At 34.2% G+C, this 19,495-nt stretch overlaps 1 protein-coding gene and 1 long non-coding RNA gene across 2 annotated transcripts; one reads left to right on the top strand and one right to left on the bottom strand.

The window, feature by feature from the left end:
* The first annotated feature begins 6,265 nt into the window (after nucleotides 1-6,265).
* LOC138906683 (uncharacterized) lies at nucleotides 6,266-16,198 on the top strand. The gene is made up of 5 exons (XR_011414243.1): nucleotides 6,266-6,764; nucleotides 13,559-14,295; nucleotides 14,375-14,448; nucleotides 14,811-14,866; nucleotides 15,790-16,198. It is a non-coding gene; the product is annotated as an uncharacterized lncRNA (long non-coding RNA).
* A 1,091-nt stretch (nucleotides 16,199-17,289) lies between these two features.
* LOC104109651 (pentatricopeptide repeat-containing protein DOT4, chloroplastic-like) lies at nucleotides 17,290-19,203 on the bottom strand. Its single transcript, XM_009619002.4, has one exon. The coding sequence runs from the start codon at nucleotides 19,201-19,203 to the stop codon at nucleotides 17,290-17,292; it is 1,914 nt and encodes a 637-aa protein (XP_009617297.1).
* Between the last annotated feature and the right edge of the window lie 292 nt (nucleotides 19,204-19,495).

Consider the following 19,495-nt stretch of genomic DNA (forward strand, 5'->3'; position numbering starts at 1 on the left):
ATCAAATAATGCCAAAGAAAACAAACCCAATCGATAGGTAGAATCTTTAATTAAAAGCCCAAAGTCAACCAAAAAGTTAAACTCGGGCCCGCATCTCGGAACCTGACAAAACTCACAAATCCAATAACCCATTCAATTACGAGTCCAACCATACTAGTTTCACTAAAATCCGACTCCGAATCGATGATCAAAACTCAAAAATTCACTTTATGAAAGTTTAGATAAAAACTCCCATTTCTCTTTCAAAATCAATAATCAAATGCCAAAATCTAAGATGGATTCATGAAATATAATCAAAACTGAGTAGAAAATACTTACCTCAATCCATATAGTGAAAATCGCCTTAAAATCATCTCAATCCGAGCTCCATAGCTCAAAATATGCTAAAATGTCCGAAACATTCGAAATATAGTACTTTATACACTATTCCAGAAGTACCCTTCGCGATCGCGGTCACAAACCTCGTGATCGCGATAACTAAATTTTCAAGGACAATTTTTACCCTATGCAATCATGGCTATTTTCCTGCGATCGCGATAAACAAACTTCCATTAACCCTTCCCAAACTCTTCTGAGACAACCTGTAGTGTCTCAGCCATAACTTTTTATACGTAACTCCAAATAACAACCGGTTTGATTTTCTGATAATTTAGACACAAAGGGCTACAACTTTAATTTTTGGATCATCTCTAAATTTCTTATAGATTGAAATATATAAGATTCCAAAGTCGGGTGAGTGACATCAGAATTTTTCTCTACGCGATCGCGAAAAGGTTTCCACGATCTCGATTCACAGTGTTCAAACATTAAATTTGCTCTTCGCGAACACAATCCAAAGTCCGCGTTCACGATGCACACCCCTGTGGCCAAAAACCCACAACTAAAAAAGGCCTAGAAATGGTTCGAAACTCACCCGAGCCCCTCGGGACCCCGTCCGAATATACCAACAAGTCCCAAAACATAATACAGACCTATCCGATGCGTCAAATCACACATAACTACATCAAAATCACGAATCATAGATCAAGATCAATCTCTTAAGTTCATAAACTTAAAACTTCGAACCAAGCGTCCGATTCAAGTCTAACCAATCCATAATGAACCCCAATTTTGCATACAAGTTTCAAATGACATAACTAACCTATTCCAACTCCCGGAACAATAATTCGAATGCGATATCATCAAGTTCAACTCTCGGTCAAATTTATGAACATTATAAACCTTCAAATTTCCAACTTTCGTCAATTAGTGCCGAAACCTTCTAGAAATATCCAAATGCAAATCCGGGCATACGCCCAAGTCCAAAATCACCATCCAGACCTAACGAAATCATCAAAACTCTGATCCGAGGCCAAATACTAAAAAAGTCAAACTTGGTCAACTATTCAAACTTAAAACTTCCTAATTGAGAATCATTCTTCCAAATCAATTCCGAATCACCTGAAAACCAAAACCCACGATTCACACAAGTCATAATACATCATACGAAGCTACTCAAGACTTACAATAGCTGAATGAAATGCAAATGCTCAAAACAACCGGTCAGGTCGTTATAGTCAACTAATACAATAAGTTTGTTTTTCTTTTAATAATGATCATCTTATATAACAGAGTTATAAGTGATTAAGGGAACGACAAGGAGGGAGCCATATATAGTTGATGGCTTGCATGCGTCCTTAGATTTGTTTAATCGCATGTTTTTATTGCGTACAAAAATGAAAACTAAAAAAGTGCTTATTTGGCTTCTCCTGTTACTGTGCTAATTTTGCATCTTTTCTTCTTTTGGTTAGCCAGCCAGATATTAACATTTTTAAACCAAAGGTTGTCGTTATAGTTTTCCCCATTTGGAAAGCTCCTTTGCTCAGCTGTCACTGTCCACTCCATTTGCTCTGTACTTTTTCCTATGCTTTTCGGAAGGTTAATGTCATAAGAGAAACTATCAAAATGGAAAATTCCGCTTTTCCATATGGTAGTGGTAGGATCATGGATGATGGTTCCTTTTCAAACTAAAGAACTTTAAGCCTATTTCTGCGAAGGATTTTATTTATATACATAAACAATGTACATAACTTAAGCTCTTCTATAAAAGAAATTCAATCAAAATTATTAACTTGTGATCGTTGTAAACATTCATAAATTTAAAATTCTACATCGTGTATACCTAGCATGCTTTCACCTATATCCGTAGCTAAAGACAAGGAGCTAAGTCCAAGATAAGTATGCATATTGTCCAAATATTTTTCTTAAAAGAGAAGGAAATAAGAGCATGAAGTTCAGTTGTGGTTCTTTGCTATGGGGCTGTGAAATGGAGTAAATAAATGAGCATCAACAATAATTGCACATGCATGTTGACTGGAAAATATTGAGTTGTTGCTTCTGGTGGTATATAAACTATTTACGTGTAAATTTGAGATTTTGCTGAAATACCATTTGATTTGTGTACCATAGTGTAATTAATAGGGTGGAAAACCATATAATTTCTGTGTGGTAATATATCATGTTAGAAATATATATATTGCTGTCAAAACTTCCTATTTTTGACTCTTTCAACAATTCATTTTCGTGCTGAAAATGGGTTTAAAGGGGAACTAAGTTCTGCGCTTAAACATACATTCAAAATAAGAGAAGAATCGAAGGGTTTGGGGGACCATCGCTTATGAAATAAATTTTTACAATAACACAACAATCTACTAATTAATACTTTATTTGAGATACATAATTTCACTACAATGAAGTAAAATTTTAGGATGAAACTAATATGCGAGCTCTAGCAAGCCCTTGGATTTACAGGAAACAATATAATGCAAACATTATAAAAGACTAAAGTATTACTTTTGCGTGTACATATATATGTAAAACGTATCTAGAAATTAGGACCAATCTTATCGTTGTGTGAAGAATGACCAATACCGGGGCTGTGTCCTGTGGCCTCGCGATCATCTCCTTCAACTGTACTGGAAGTGTCCCCAATTAGTGTCTTTGTTTGCTTAGAATTATTTGGTTTAGGGCCTTTAGAGGAATGTCCCATACCAGGGCTATTTCCTGTTTCTGTAGTTCGGAAATTATTTCCTGAATTAATTACAACAACTGAACTTTGGTCCAGTGATGTTGGTGCGGGATTGTGTCTTCCTTCAGTGAATAGAACTTGATGGCATGCAATTATTACAAGAAAAAAAGTCGTAGAACAAAAATGTTGGATACAGGCCATAACAAGATAGGGTAAGAGAAATTTTCTGAAGAGGTTTGCTAATTGTTGTAAGAATATTGCCTATCTCTTTTGTTTGTGAGTGAAACACACTTGAAGGAAAGAGGGGATTAATCAGTGTTCCACAAGGTTGTTATTTAGGGATTATTTTGAGTGAAGATATTTTCCCTCGTCCATTTCTTTGTATATATATAGGCATAGGATACACACACTACATTGTAAGGATCTTAATATTTAATAACTAGTTAATTTAAAAGTAGTCTCTTAATGGCAACATCAATTTGGATGGTTCATGGACCTTCAAAATGTTACGAAATGCTTTTTAATTACTACTTGTTTAATAAACTGGCTCTTCTAATTAAAGATCTTTAATATAATCATGTGTTGCCATTTTCTAGTCATATATGCAGCATTGGAGTTCTCGCAGTGTGAATTAAGTACGTAAGAGTTATAATAGTCTTTGGCTCTTTGCTGCAATTGCTCATGCTGCTTTATGATTTGTAATGAGTTTAACTTTGACCATGTAAAATAATTTTTATAGTATCGAGACACCTAAATGATAAGTACAGCTAACTATTTATAAAGTAAGTTAGTTATCTAAGACAATTACTTGCTACAAAAGTAGTTAAAAACATTAATATTCATGTACAGATCTAAGTTAGTAACTTGAAATTTTAGGCATACAGTATAATAATGGCTAAAGGTCCAAATATGTCCTTATACTATGTAAAATTGAGTACATTTGGCCATTGTTAATACTTTAGCTCAAATATGCCCTTATCGTCACATAATTGATCCATATATGCCCTTAGAGTTACACATTTGGCTCATATATGTCCTTTTCGAAACGGAATTCACCCAAACTAATTAACTATTTCGTTAATTGTATTAAAGTGTATTACAAACACTATTTCCTTTTTATTAGTATTTTTTTCTTTACCTTTCTCTTTTCTTTCTTCTTTTTTCTTTTCTTCTCTTTTTTTTCCCCTTTTCTTTCTCCCTTATCCGTTTCCTCCATAACTGATGTCTTCTCCATTTTCGTCACCAATTTCACTTGACAAAACTCATGAATTTCAATTAATGAGAAAATTCTCCCATAAGGTAATCAAGTTCCAATTTCACTAGCCCTCTAAATAAACGAAATTAAATTGTTCCAAAAATTATGGTTTAAACTTTAAAATAATAAAAATATCTCAAGCTTTAACAATACTCAAAAGACCAAAATATTTAAATTGTTTCGAGAATGATAATTTAATGATTAAAAGCCTAAAATTCAAGTTGTAGTGTTATAAATTTGAGTTGTTAGTTTTTTTTAATCTTTTTTCAGCGGGTCATTTTCTATTTTTTTTATTAACTATGTAAATTAGGGGTGTACATGGAACAGGTTGGTTCAGTTTTTATCAAAATCAAACCATACCAATTATATCGGTTTGAATTGTTCGATTTTGTTGGATTTTTCGAATTTTTTGTTACATAAATATTATTTCAATCTTACTTTGTTAAATTTTTTAGAACTAAATATATGTTCAGTAAAAATTAAAAAATTGACAAATATATGATCTATTAAAATATTCTTATGCGAAAATTTTCTTAGTAATTGGAATTCATGAGTTTTGTCAAGTGAAATTGGTGACGAAAATAGAGAAGACATTAGTAATTGAGGAAATCGGATAAGGGAGAAAGAAAAAGGAAAAAAAAGAGAAGAAAAGAAAAAAGTAGAAAGAAAAGAGATAGGTAAAGAAAAAAGTACTAATAAAAAAAATAGTGTTTGTAATACACTTTAATACAATTAACGAAAAAACTAATTAGTTTGGGTGGATTCCGTTTCGAATGTGACACATATGGGCCAATTGTGTAACTCTAAGGGCATATATGGATCAACTATGTGACGGTAAGGGCATATATATATATATATATATATATATATATATATATATATAATGGAATATTTGGAACTTTTCCGTATAATAATTAATGAACTGGGTCAGTCAGCCTCCTACCACTGAAATTCACCATCAAAAGACTGGATTCTTCAGTACTTCCCACTTGGTTGTGCCTACTATTTTTTTTAATCTGGATGGCTTATGTGCAAGTTCCTACTCTTCTTAGTCAACAATTAACGGAATTAAATGTTTTTTTTAAGTTATAACAGAATTAATTATAATTTATATATTTTACTTTCTGTTTTAGAGTGTTTTTAAAAGATTTTCACTTTTTATATTTACCTTTCTTTAATTCCAATGTACACATGACATGTTTAATACTACAAGATTCAAAGCATTTTGGTATGCACGTCCTTATTTTAAAATCGGAAGATTCAAAAAAATTATTTATTTTTTTAAACTACGTAACCAGTTAAATTAAGACACATAAATAAAATGAAACCTAAGGAGAATTTGTTATGTGTGTGTATTTGTTTGTGGGAGGTTGATGGGTATGGAAAGGGGACAGTGGCGAAAGCATGACAGTATCTGTTACAGTTTCGTCTATTTTTCAGTTTTGTTTTTGAAAGAGCTAAATGGCTCATTAAGACAATTCAAATGTCAAAATATGAGATGATGTTGAGGGTTATAAATTATAATTAGTGCTTGTTAATGAGCCTTAAACAAAAATAGTAAAGAGGGAAAAATCCTTGATTATAAAGTATAAAAATGACATGTGATCAGGAACTTTGGTATCATATTTGATTATATCTTGTTATAAACTCACATCACAATACTTGCAGTTGATCTTGATCATTCATCAATAAAGCTTTAACTGTTTTTGACAAAGAGATTGCTTCATTGAAATATGATTCTTGTTTAGTCTTCTCCCCTGGGTTTTCTAAGGCATCAGCTACAAAAGAAACCTCCCTGCTGAAAATGTAATTTTATTAAAATAATACCTACCACAAATGGAAAAGATTGTTAATTTACTAATAATGGATGGCTTAGAAAAGTTCTTGGAAGTTGACTGAAGCCTGTGATCCATCAAAATAGAGGTGGTCATTGTAATATCGATATTTAATTACAGAAATAACAGAAGCCAACCAATTCCTTGAGTGGCCCTAACACTCTTGATTTCTCAAACAAGTTAGTTAGTTATTTTTAATGTCAAATGGAACCAAATGATGAGTTTCCAAGTGGTATATGATCTTCATTGACTTTCCTCCGTAATATATCTCCCCATAAACTGAAATAGGAAAAAGAAGAAGATTACAGATATTGCAAAGTTGGCTCCTAAAGTCCTGGAAACTAATTCTCTTTAGCCTTGTTACCCCACAAAAATTGCAAAGTAATTAAAGGACAGTATAATACTACTTATAGAACAAAGAGAATTAGGTCAGCTTTGCTAGGCTGTGGTGCACGAGTGATGTTGATAGCTCGAATGATTATTATACTAAAAATCAGTATAAAAGGAGGGAGACAGGATCTTCTGCATGATTTTGAATCAAAAAGGTCAGAGAATTTTAATGGTACATTGTGCTCCGGAAGACTTGGTATAACAGGAAAAATTGTTGTAATGTGACCAATATGTCACAGGTTTGAGCCGTGGAAACAACCTCTTGAAGAAATACAAGGTAAGACCGCGTACAATAGACCTTTGTGATCCAGCCCTTCCCCGAACCCCGCGCATAGCGGCAATTTAGTGCACCGTTGCTTCTGCTTTGTACATTTTCTTAATTCCTCTTGTTGCTTATTCGACTTAGATGGTTGATATTTGATATTCTTGTTGTTTTTGTTGAATAATCAGAAAAGTGGTCATGTGTGTTTCCTTAAGAGTCTAGAGAATGCAACTTTGGTAAACATGCAGATTTAATTTTCTGCTTAGAAAAATGTTACTGAGATTTTCTTCCAACATTTTCAGGCAGTTGCGGTTTACACATACTAACAATATAACATTTCGTCTTGAAGTCCTCTTGACCAAAGTGATGTAGAATCAAATTCTATGTAGGCATAATAAGAAAACTACTAAGTCGATATATCATGGTATATATGTGGACCGATTGGATGATCAGTGATATTATTGACAAATCATATAAGGTTAATGTAGAATTTTAAGTCAGCAATACTAAAAGATGTTTGCAGAGAAAATAAACCTGCAGAATTTATTTTTTAGGTAACTTTCTCATTTTGTTAAGAAGCTTGAGCAAACATTTAACTAAATATTACAATCACAAGGAAGTTTAATGTAGATTTGAGGTAATATGTTGCAGTTAGAAGATGTATGTAATCAAGGTTAGTGTTCTACACCATGTCCAGGGGCAGGGGCGTATATAGTGTGATAATAATGAGTTCAACTGAACCCATAATGTTTGACGCGAAGTAAAAATTTATACGTAAAAATTTGTTAAAATTGTAAAAATAATAGATATGAACCCATAACTTTAAAAATATAATAGTTTCAATGCTAAAAAAACTTAAAAATTGAACCCATAGATTTTAGATCCGTCTCAGACTATGTCTATATTACCATTGCGGGCATTCTTATTTTACTCCATTCAGGTACATGAAAGTTTGCAAGTGATATCTGAAAGTAAAAGTGCACTGATCACGCCCAACTCTAATCCTAAAAAGGATAAGCGGTTGCTGTAAATATAATTCGGTCTAAAAGTCCGGAATCGAATCTCATAGAGAACTAAGGTTCAGCTACAACTGTTCACTTTCACTAAGAATACAAGTTTGAACAATTCCTAAGTTATAAATATTAAGATTCTTATATCTAATTAACTAACAAATTAAAGTAGTAGATTAACAACTAAAGATACTACGGGTTGGAGAAAAGATTAAGGAGGTCTAGAGTTATGATTTCCCCAATTGTCGGAATCCTTCCCGCTTCGTCTTCTATAATTTCGCCTAAGTATTCTCTACCGATCGTGAGTACTTCGGGTGTCGTAATTCTCTCACAAGCAACTGCCACAATTTACTAGACATATTCCCTCGAACTACGCTAGGTGACACTAATTCACCGCTCACTACGATCGCACCAAGGTTTTGTTATCTCTAATCCCGCCTTTAAACCCTACATATTGATCTCCCACATACAATAGGAGTGATGTTATTCAACAACTACCTAAATATGTACCCGCTCTCAAGCAATACACACTAAATAGGCACAGTCAATTGATGGACATTCAATCAACATCAATAAACATGTAGTTGAAGACGTAGAGAAACCCAAAGGCTCAATTATATAAAAACGTAATAAGAATTCATCCTACAAAAGGTTCCATCAAAATCCTAGATAATAAATTAGCTATTCATAATAGTATACAAAACTACAATCCTAGAATTCATAACCAATAATAAAAATAGGAAGAAGAAAGTGAAAAACTCGTAGAAGAATTCTCTGTCTTGCTCCTAGCATGTTTTTGCCTCCTTGGATCAAATCCCCTCTCAAAAATGTCTTCCTTTTTGGTCGAATCTGCTCTAAAAAACGTCCCCCCTTCTTAGACATGTTTAAGGAGTATTTATAGGCTAGGGTTGAAGTTCTTGAGTCCAAATCCCGGCCGGAGTTTTTTAATTTACGCACTTTTGATCACCGTGCTATAGACCTCGCGAGGCCAGGCTTATAGCGTGGTCAACTTGGCTACGGAGCTGGCTACGCCTGGCCTGCAGCGAAGTCAAGCTGGCTATGCTTGGCCTGTAGCACGGTTTGGATACTTGATATTTTTGTGCTCTTTTCTTGCATTTTCGTTCTCTTTTTGTGCAACATTCACTCATCTTTGTCTTCCGATGCTCTTACACATAAAACAACATAATTTAGCTCAAACGTGAGCACAATTAACCAATAAACTAACAAAATATAGGATAAGTAATGTACTAAAAATATAGCATCTTTGCCACATATCACGCACAATCATGATGGCATTTTAGTAAATATTTATTGTATAATGAAAGGGTAATGAAATATTTTTAAAGATTATAATGTTAATGATTAAGTTTGATTGGCATGGTAGAGAATGAAATGTAGTATCGTCTTCATATACTGCAATTTCTTAAGTATGCGATATATTAGTTCAGCAGGGTTTTCACTATTTGATACACTGTAGAGCTGCTTTTCAGCTTTAATTCATTTTCTCCAAGCCCCTGCTCCATTCCTGGCATACCTGCATAAGTACATACCTACATGGACACTCCTTTGCCCTTAATTTCGACAAGTTTTATTTTTATTTTTATGTATATATATATTATGTATCAAATTCTCTTGACTTAATTGTGTATTTATTTCTTCAAATGTTGACATTCATGTATGAAAATCCTTGTTCCGCTATGGCATATAATTACTATAATATGTTTTGTTGAATTATGTGATTTTCTCATGTAAAAGTTTAAACTTTATTATGTGTTCAACAAGTCCCTTCACATCCGGACCTACATTATAATGGATGAGATGAGGCTCTAACTCATGACCTCTGATACAGAGGCGGATCCTGGATTTCAAGAGGATGGGTGCACTATTGTGAGGATGCAAATTTAGAATTTATATTTGACGAGTTTAACTTTAGTATCTACTATGTACCCACTATACTTTTGAAATTATAGGTTCAAAATTATATTCTTTTTAAAATTTTAGTGATTTTCACGTATATATCTATACTCCGTATCGAAAATAAGACCGTCCGGAGGGGATTTGAACCACAATTTCACTCGTAGAAGTGCACCCAATGATTATTGCACCATATTGAGTCTTTGAGCATGAGTTCACACATATATAATTAAGTTATTTTTCAGAAATATAATATTATTATACATAGTTTATGGAGAAGAGTATGGATTCACGTGAACCATACCCTAAGACTTAGATACGCCCCTGCTATAGCATATTAAATTTGTGATCATTCCATCTAAAAACTTAAAACGATTAGAGATGTCCTACTTTATTAACTTAGTTATGTCTTCAACGTGCCATCACGCCTTAGGGAGAAAATAAAACACTAGTCCTTTGAATTAATCTACTGATATAAATTGAGTGTAAACAGATTTCATGTCTATGACATAAAAATAAAACTTAGATTTAAATTGTATGCACAGAGAATATATATCTAGCACAACAATTGATGGATTAAACATTTAAACATAGCTAGTTTTGAACAGAGTGACCAATCCCAGGACTATGGCCATCTACATTTCGTGGTGGTGGTGGGGGCCTAGACAAAATTGGTGGAACCTGACTTGGTGGTGTTGCAGTGGCAGGCTCATTCTCTAATGCTGCGGCATTCCTTGTATAAGATTGCGAGTTTCCACTAGTTTCTCTTTTTGATATCTTTTTATAAACATGAGGTTTCAAGAAATCATTTCTCTCGATCTTGATGTTTCTTCCCTCAATAGATTGAGTAATATGAGAGAAGATCATAGCAAGGAGAAGGATGGCAAGGATCACTTTTGTGTGAGCCATGAAAGGAAATGAGAGGGACGACAGACTATAAGGGAAATGAGATTGATGGTGAGTGCTTAACCTCTTTTTTCCATATGGTATTTATAGGACAAAACAGGCAATACAAGGGTTATTTGGTTCTCACTAGTTAGAGATTCACTATGTATAAGAAAAAAAGTTGTGCCTTAGTTTGCAAAACGCGAATGAAATGTTAGTGAAAAAAGAAAATGTAATGCGTGGTAAAAGTTGGCAATTATAGTCAGTACCGCTATGTTAAACTGTCTAGTCACTTCAATTATAAATTTAAGACTATTAGAGAAGAAGCATTTTAATTAATTAATTTATTTATTAACTAATAGGAGTATATTTTAATTCAACAAGACATCGAGTTTGATTTTCTTTCATGAGCTAATTATGTAGAAATTCTATTTTATAATGGATGACAGTAAAAATTGAATTAGTGACTTTTGCATACCCCAAGAACAAGGTGGAGAGTTCTTGGAGGGAGGGAGCCGGGGGTCTATCGGAAACAACCTTTCTATCTCAGGGTAAGGGTAAGGTCTGCGTACAAACTACCCTCTCCAGACCCCACTTTTAGGATTATACTGAGTTATTGTTGTTTGTTGTTGTTGTTGTTGCATGCTCAGATATAATATTGAATCAGGTGATGGTTTGTTTTAGTAATCCATGCAAGTCTGTATCCGTTATTTGCATAATTTTTAATTGAGATAACCTACTTCTTAATTAGTGAAAGACAAGCATGGAGGCATCTTTTGTTAGCCCACTAGCCGGTGAATTTAAGCTCGCAAAATTTAAAAGGTTGATCTTAATTGTGTTATACAATAACAAAATGTTAGTACAAGATATATAATTAATTATACTATGTATGTTATGCGCTCCACTTGCTATCCTCTTTGCTGTGTCCTTTTTAATTTGATCAGTTGAGCATGCTGATAACTTTCCAACTGGGGAATCTGACTGACTATATTTCTTCTGCTTTGCGGCTTACCTACTTAATGTTAACCAGCTCTTGTAATACTTGCTGCGGCTAAATAGGCAGTGGCAAATTTTAAAGCTACTCACATGTTCTTTGCTGCTTAGAATATCTGCTGCTATTAATTAATTAACTGTACCTAGTATTTGTACCAAATCTCCATTGTTGGTACTTTTAGAATGTGTTGAAGAAGACAAAGTAGGTCTACTTGATTAAATTGGTGATATATTGAGGATCGTTTCTGTTAGCACATCTGGAGATTTTGTTTCAAATTTAAAATCATTTGGAGTAAATTTGAGATGGTTTGATCTAATTGCATTGCAATTTCAAATAACAATTTGTTCCACATATCAATTATGTCAATTAGATACACTTCGACAATTTAACAGATCGGTCGAATGCAAATAATACAAAGCCATAAAATAAAGTTTGGTTAACAATAACAATGTCATGCCAACAGGGTTGAGTTTAGGAATAATTAACAATATAGGTAAAGTTAATATAACATAAAATCTACCAATTCGGTAGAGAAATCCCTAACAAGCAATAAGTGTGTGTAAGGCTGGATGTCATTTTCTAAATACATTCAAAGACGGGGATAATATTTATAGACCAGCCCCTTACATGTCTATTTATGTCAATCACCCCAGAAGAACTAGCTAGGGAAAATAACATTGTATAGCCGTTCTTAAAATAATAGTCAAAAATTATTTATTTTTTATGTATATACATTTATGTATGTTATATATAAAAAAATACTTATAAATTTTGTACATTTTTACGATGATCGGATGTAAATAATTTCATCTGCGAACTAAAAGTAAAATTTGCCCAACTAACTAGGCAGCAATAAGTTGGGTCATGATCCAAATTTAGCTGGGACTTGGCTAGGCTTCTACAAAGACCACACTATACGTTTTGGTCACATGAGCAGAATGCCTGACCCATGATTTTCATGGCCGAAACCAAAATGGCAGGAAAAGCTCTCATCAATGGACCCACTTTTGCACCTCAGGCTAAAGGGGCAATGGGCCTTTAGTTATCAAACAAATATGAATGGGGGAATTTTTATACTTGCTGATGAATTCAAAAAATATTTCATAATTTACAACTTTTAACTACATAACAAATTCTACAACAAAAATATAGTACATGTTATACCTTAAATACGGTAGATTTCCTACAAATTAGGAAACTGATTATAAATATTCCGTAATAGTGCAGTCTCCAACTAAAATCAAACACCTAAAAATAAGAGACTATCCTTATTTAGGGTAATAGAAAGAAAGTCAGTATAAAATGCAATCAATTATTTTCTAAACAATCTCCTTCTCCTTTGGTCTTTCCAAGCTATAATATCCTTGCTCGTTTTTTTTTCCTAGAAGCGTAAATTTCATTCAGTTTATACAAAAAATTGGTATTGATGGCATATTGGCTATGACTAAACTTTACTTTTCAATTAAACTTTTTTTTTTAATTTTATTTCTTTGTGTATATATATATATATATATATATATATATATATATATATATATGCGCACACAAATACAATATTTATATACATTTTTATGTTTGGAACAATGTTCAACGCATATTATTTGTATTATGTACTTATAGTATAGTTAATATATGTCATAAATATATTTTTTACATTTGGAGTAATATATAACATAATCTATTTACATACATAGTATACATAAGATATATCATTTATATTAGCACTAATATATCACATTTATTATTTATATTATTAGTATACTATATCTATAGCATATATTATATATTATCTATAATATATATTAAATATATTAAATGTATGTATATAATGTATTATACATAAATACGGTGATGAATTGGGATGAGAGGGAGTAGTTGAGTATAGAAGAGGAAATTTGTTTTCAGTATATTGTTTAAATGTATTTCATTACCTTGAGAATCAAGATAAACAGGCTCACAAACAAGTTTATAAATTTGTGAGTAACCAAATCTCTTCACATTTTCAGATCTAAGTGACACGATATGTTGGCACTCTTCAATGCCGGTTGGCAGACTACTTATGTGGATCCTTTAGTTATACAAAAGTTCAAGGTAAGATTTGTGTCTTTGGCCGCCTACTTGAGAAACTTCGCTTAACATTTTCATAGGCTTCTTATGTCTATGGCATAAAATGGGATGAAGTTGTAACGGTCCGTAAATTCGGACTAGGTGTGGACATGTTAAATGAGTATTAATATGACATCTTATACATATGAAGTCCTATCGGGATGAGTATGGGTGAAAAGAGTTGTTTTGGAATCAAGACGGAGAGTGAGGTGCATAAGATTCGATAAAATCGACTAAGTTTATAGAAGATCTGTATTTTAGAAGAATTTTGTGATAATACGTTGGGAATTTGGGAAAGCCTAAAGCATGAAAGTTGTATCCCTTTGAAATAACTTTCCAACGATATATTGTGGAGCCCGAACGGATTTCTGAGTAAAACGTTATTTGCGTTTTACTGGACAATGCGCAGTATGCGCATCCAGGTACACGCCCAGATGGTCCCGTGCGCGGCCGAGCACTTGTGGCAGTGCTACTGCCCTGTTGCGCGTCCAGGTGCACGGTTGGGCTTTTAGGTGTGCGGGAGCGCACCCAGGGGGTCAGCCCTACTTCGTCCCCTACATCCCAAAACACAAAAACTTGCTTTAAAAAGAGAAGCTCTCAAGAACCTAACTCCTCAAAGGTCCCTCCAGCATCCAAGGTAAGTTCTAATGGTGATTCTAAGTTAATTTCAATTCCCCAACACCTTATTAATATGGGTAAACCCTTCAAATCATTAGATATTCGATTGGGGCATCACTGTTGAGAGAAGAAACCCTAGAACTCGAATTCAACAGGATTGAACTTCAAAAAGGTAATGTCTTCACCCTCTAATTGATTATACCATTTGATTAATGATTATAGACTCTATGTTCATGAGATATGAGTTGATGTGTTTGATATAAAAATATGAACAATTATATGTTTGGGTTATTGATTGTTAATTATTGGTTAAGGGTATTGTTTATCTTATGGTGAAGAAGAATGATATTGATTATAAGAAATTTGAGATTTTAGAATTTATCAAGGAGCAAGAGAATGGCTTGTTGGGTGTAGAAACACCATTAATGAGGGCTATGCAGCTTTATGCCCACCAAGTGTTTGATAAAATATCTAAGAGACCAAAACATGAGTATTATTACTAATATGGAATCCCTTTGACTTGTATTGATATAGATTAAAGTTGAAAGGGTTGGCGAATATTGTATTACGCTCAAGAGCAGGAAGTTAAGGTATGTGAGACTAACTCTCTATGTTTGGGAATGTTAATGATTCTCCTACACTATGTTTCTTTTACGACGTTACTAATTGCCTCAGAAATATCGTTAAGCCTAGTTCCCTGAATAGCTGCAGAACTTCTATTCTCTAGCTTCATAATCCGTTCATAACTTTCATTCCGAACGTTGTGAGCTTTGTGCTTAATCAATATAGACTTGTGTTTAATTCCCATGAGTCTTAGTCTAGATTACCAGCATGTCATAAATAGTTGAAGCATAAGTTCTCATAATCAGTTCATGAATACATGTCTCAGTTCAGTTCTATTCAGCATTCAAGTATCATGTAACTCAATATGGTTCAGTATTTCAGTATCATGTATTACAGTACGATTCTCAGTTCCTGTTTTTAAATCCCTGGATGTTGAACACCTGTATTTGGGTCCGAGGCCGCAGTTAATGCTTTATGCATATTTGGGCCTGAGGCCGCAGTTTATATTTTATGCATGTTTGGGCCTGAGACCGCAGTTAATGCTTTATGCATCTTTGGGCCTGAGGCCGCAGTTATGTATATGTATACTTGGGCCCGAGGCCGCAGTTTGTGTACATATATATTGGGGCTGAGGCCGCAGTTTATTTATTCAAATAAACAGGTTGTTCATCATTCAGAAGAGGGAGTATTCATATCCTTACTTCCTTTGTTCAGTTCAGTTATCATTTCAGTTATCAGTCATCAATTATCATTTCAGTTATCAGTTATCAGCTATCATTTCGGTTTCAGTTTCAATAGTTATCATTTCAGTTATCAGTTATCAGTTCTCTATTATCAGCTCAATTTCAGTTTCAGCATTTACAGTTCTTTCTTTCAGTTGTTTTACATACCATTGCAATTCAAATGTACTGACGTCCCTTTTGCCCGGGGCCTGCATCTTACGATGCAGGCAATGATTAACAGGTTGACGATTCAGAGCGCTAGGATTCTCGTACTAGCTATTTGTGAGCCCCAGTTCTTTCGGGGCATTATCATTACTCTAGAGTCTTTCAGTATTTACAGACAGGCAGTGTTTCAGTACTTCATTAAAGGCTTCATAAACTAGAGTAATAGTTAGACAGAGTCGCAGGCTTTTCATGTTAAGCTATGTTGGCAACAAATATGTTTCAGAATTATATTAGTATATCCGCACTTTGATTTATATCATTTAGACTTTCAGTATATCAACATGTGTAAGTTTATCTTCCGCATTCAGTATGTTATGATATCACATGTTGATTCAGCTAGCCAGTTAGTTCGCTCGGTCACATGTAGTCAGGCACCGAGTGCCGTGTTACGTTCAGGCCTAGGTTCGAGGCATGACAGGAGTATTTTGATGCTCTAGGTGAGAGATACATTTTAGGTGAGAAAGAATCGTAAGAGATATTTTTTTAGGTGAGAGAGAATCTCAATAGAGAGATTTTAGGATATGAAAAGTTGTACGTAATTTAATTAAAAAGGTAAGATTTTAAAATAAATTGTAGTATATGTAATTTTGTAAAAATAGTTGTATGAAATTTAATTAAGTCTAAAAAAAAAATTGTATTCTATGTAAATTCCTCTGAATTAATGGACCCTTTGCTAACCGTCTAGTCAATAGGAGAAGGAACCAAGAGCCCATCTGAATGAAAAAAACATTCATCCTGAATTATCGCTCTCGAGAAAAAGATCAATAAATTGATCCCTATCACTCGGACACGGTTTCTACTTTTCACGTCCCTCTATTTAAGAGATGCACCGTGTTGATAGAAATCGTAAAGACCTTGTATACGTCCTCGAAGGTAGCATTCATGGCAATAATCACTACTTTCTCCTGAGGGCATGGTAAGACTTTGTTCTTGGAAAAGCAATGAACTTAATGAACATACAATGATAAAATTACTGGAAAATAGATTGACTAAGAAAGATCAATACTTTGAAATATACTACAACAACAATAAAAACTCAGTGGGATCCCACAAGTAGGGTCTGGGGGGTAATGTGTACGCATGCCTTATCCCTACTCTGGAGGGCGGAGAGGCTGTTTCCGAAAGACTCTCGGCTTGAGAGGAAGAGTAGGAACAAGTAAATATCAACAACAAGGCCAGGAGCACGGATGTGTAGTGCAACTTATAAAAGGTTGGAACGAAGAAAAAGAAAAAGAAAAGGCAAAGATGATATAGTCAACTATTCGCAATGCCGAAGACAGAGAAAGAAACTTAGTCAAGTGTTCATGGCAAAGTAAATAAACACTTATTCAAGGATATGCAAACATTTAGCATCTATAACTTACCTGAACCATCAAAATAACAGGCACATTAAGCAATTTCAAGAAATAACATCTTAAATTTCACTCAAATGCTAAAACCTCAAATTAGGATTTTGAATCTGGTGATAATTTAGCAAATATTCTACATCTAATTTCTTGTTCTCAATTTCCTTCTACCCAGCTACAACCAGAATCCTTTACTAATCCCCTCGTCTCCATTAGCTTTCTCACTGCAAGGGCATCACTTATTCTTCCAGCTTTAGTATACAAATTTGACAATGTTATATAATGCCCTGGATTTTCAGGCTCCAATTCAACTAAATTCTCTGAAGCAAGAACTCCAATGCTCACACCTTTATGTGCCAAAGCAGCAGCAAGTATAGAACCCCATATATGCTTGTTCGGCTTCAGACACATTTTTCCTATAAAATCTGTGGCATCTTCAAGCCGACCAGCTCGAGTTAGCAAATCAACAACACAAGTAAAATGTTCCATTCTGGGGTTCAATCCAAATTCCTCCACCATCCTGTGGAAAATATTTAACCCCTCATCAACAAGTCCTGAATGACTGCATGCTGAAAGCACTGAAGTGAATGTCAAGGCGTTTGGTCGAATGCCATAATGACTCATTTTTTCCAGGAGATGCAGGGCATCTTGTCCCAAACCATGCATCCCCAACCCACCAATTATTGTATTCCATGACACTATATCTTTATGAGCCAAATGAGAAAATACAGATAAAGCATTTCCAATGCACCCACATTTTGAGTACATATAAATAAGTGCATTCCAAATAGGAGTGACATCCCACAAACTGCTCCGCGATATATATGCATGAATTTGTTTCCCGTATTTAAGGTCACAAACTGGCAAAACACTTGAAATTGAAGTTTCATTAATCTTAATTCCCATAGGTAGCATTTTCTTGAAATACTCCAAAGCCAAGTCTTTCATCCCTAGTTCAGCGAAACCATGAATCATGGAATTCCAGGCAACAATATCAGTCTTATCCATCAATTCAAAAACATGTCTTGCATCTTGAATCCTCCCACATTTAGCATATAGAGTTAGCAATGCAGGTCCAGAAGTTCTATAAAAAGCAAAGGGTGATTTGACTTTAATCCCGTGTGCGTGAATCTCCTGGGCACTCCTTAAGTCGTCGATAAGCTGGCACGACGCAAGTACACTGGAGAGACAATCTAGGTCAGGACAAACTTCTCTTCTATTTATCATCTCCCTAAAAATATCCAACGCATTATTTTGATCTCCAATTCTTGAATAGCCTGATATCAAAGTCGTCCATGATATTATACTTGGTTCTTTGATAAGTATAAATATTTTCCTAGCCTCATCACATCGACCCATGCGACAATAAGCATCCATTACTGTGTTCAAAGTGACTATATCTGGCTGACAACCTTCCATACTCATTAACCCCAACATCTCTACAGCCAAATCAAGTAACTCATTAGATACATATCCCGAAATAATCAAATTCCACGAAAGCAAATCTTTTTCTTGCATCAAATCGAATACCCGTTTTGCGCTCTGAATATCACCACATTTTGAGTACATATCAATTAAAGAATGGCCAACTTGGAGATTCCATTCTACACCACATACTACTACATCTTTGTGTATTTGTTCCCCAGTAGCCAGGCTTGAGAACTTTGCACAAGCCTTCAGAACGAGAGGAAACACATAGCCATCAAGTAATATACCATCTAGTTTCATCACCTTATAAGTACTCACACCTTCTTCAATTAGGCAGTTACGTGAAAAATATGATAACATGGCCGTCCAAGCAAAAACATTTCTTTGAGACAATTTGACAAACAGGTGGCGAGCAGATTTTATATTGTCACAGTCAGCATACAGTTGTATCAATTTGGTAATGACGAATGGATTATGGCTTTGACCATGCACGACAATTTGTTGATGCGTTTGTTTTCCTTGCTCTATTGCTTTGAAATTGCTGCAGAGTTGAAGTAAATGGCTTATTTCGAATGTCAAGAATGGCCTCACGTTGGTTGCTGGCACAGATGAAAATTTCTTGTAGAAGCTCCATACTCTCATCTATTTGCAATACTGACCTTGAAGATCAACTGAATTCCTAATATCATACACGGGCTTGAGCCCTAACAGGAAATTTCCAAGTAATATGTTACTGGAGTTTTACAAGAAGAACTCAGCCTCTTTTTTTTTTTTACTACTTCCTAACGTGTTAAATAAATAGTTGTAGAGAGTTCGAAAAACGTAGGTAACAAGTTTATATATCTTGCGCTTCCTCTTTTTCTCCATTCGTTTTGGTTTATTAAGTTTATGATTTTCTCGTCATATTGTTCACTGATAAGAACTATTTCTGAAA

The sequence above is a fragment of the Nicotiana tomentosiformis genome, chromosome 2 (assembly GCF_000390325.3).
Source record: "Nicotiana tomentosiformis chromosome 2, ASM39032v3, whole genome shotgun sequence".
NCBI classification, from domain to species: Eukaryota; Viridiplantae; Streptophyta; class Magnoliopsida; order Solanales; family Solanaceae; genus Nicotiana; species Nicotiana tomentosiformis.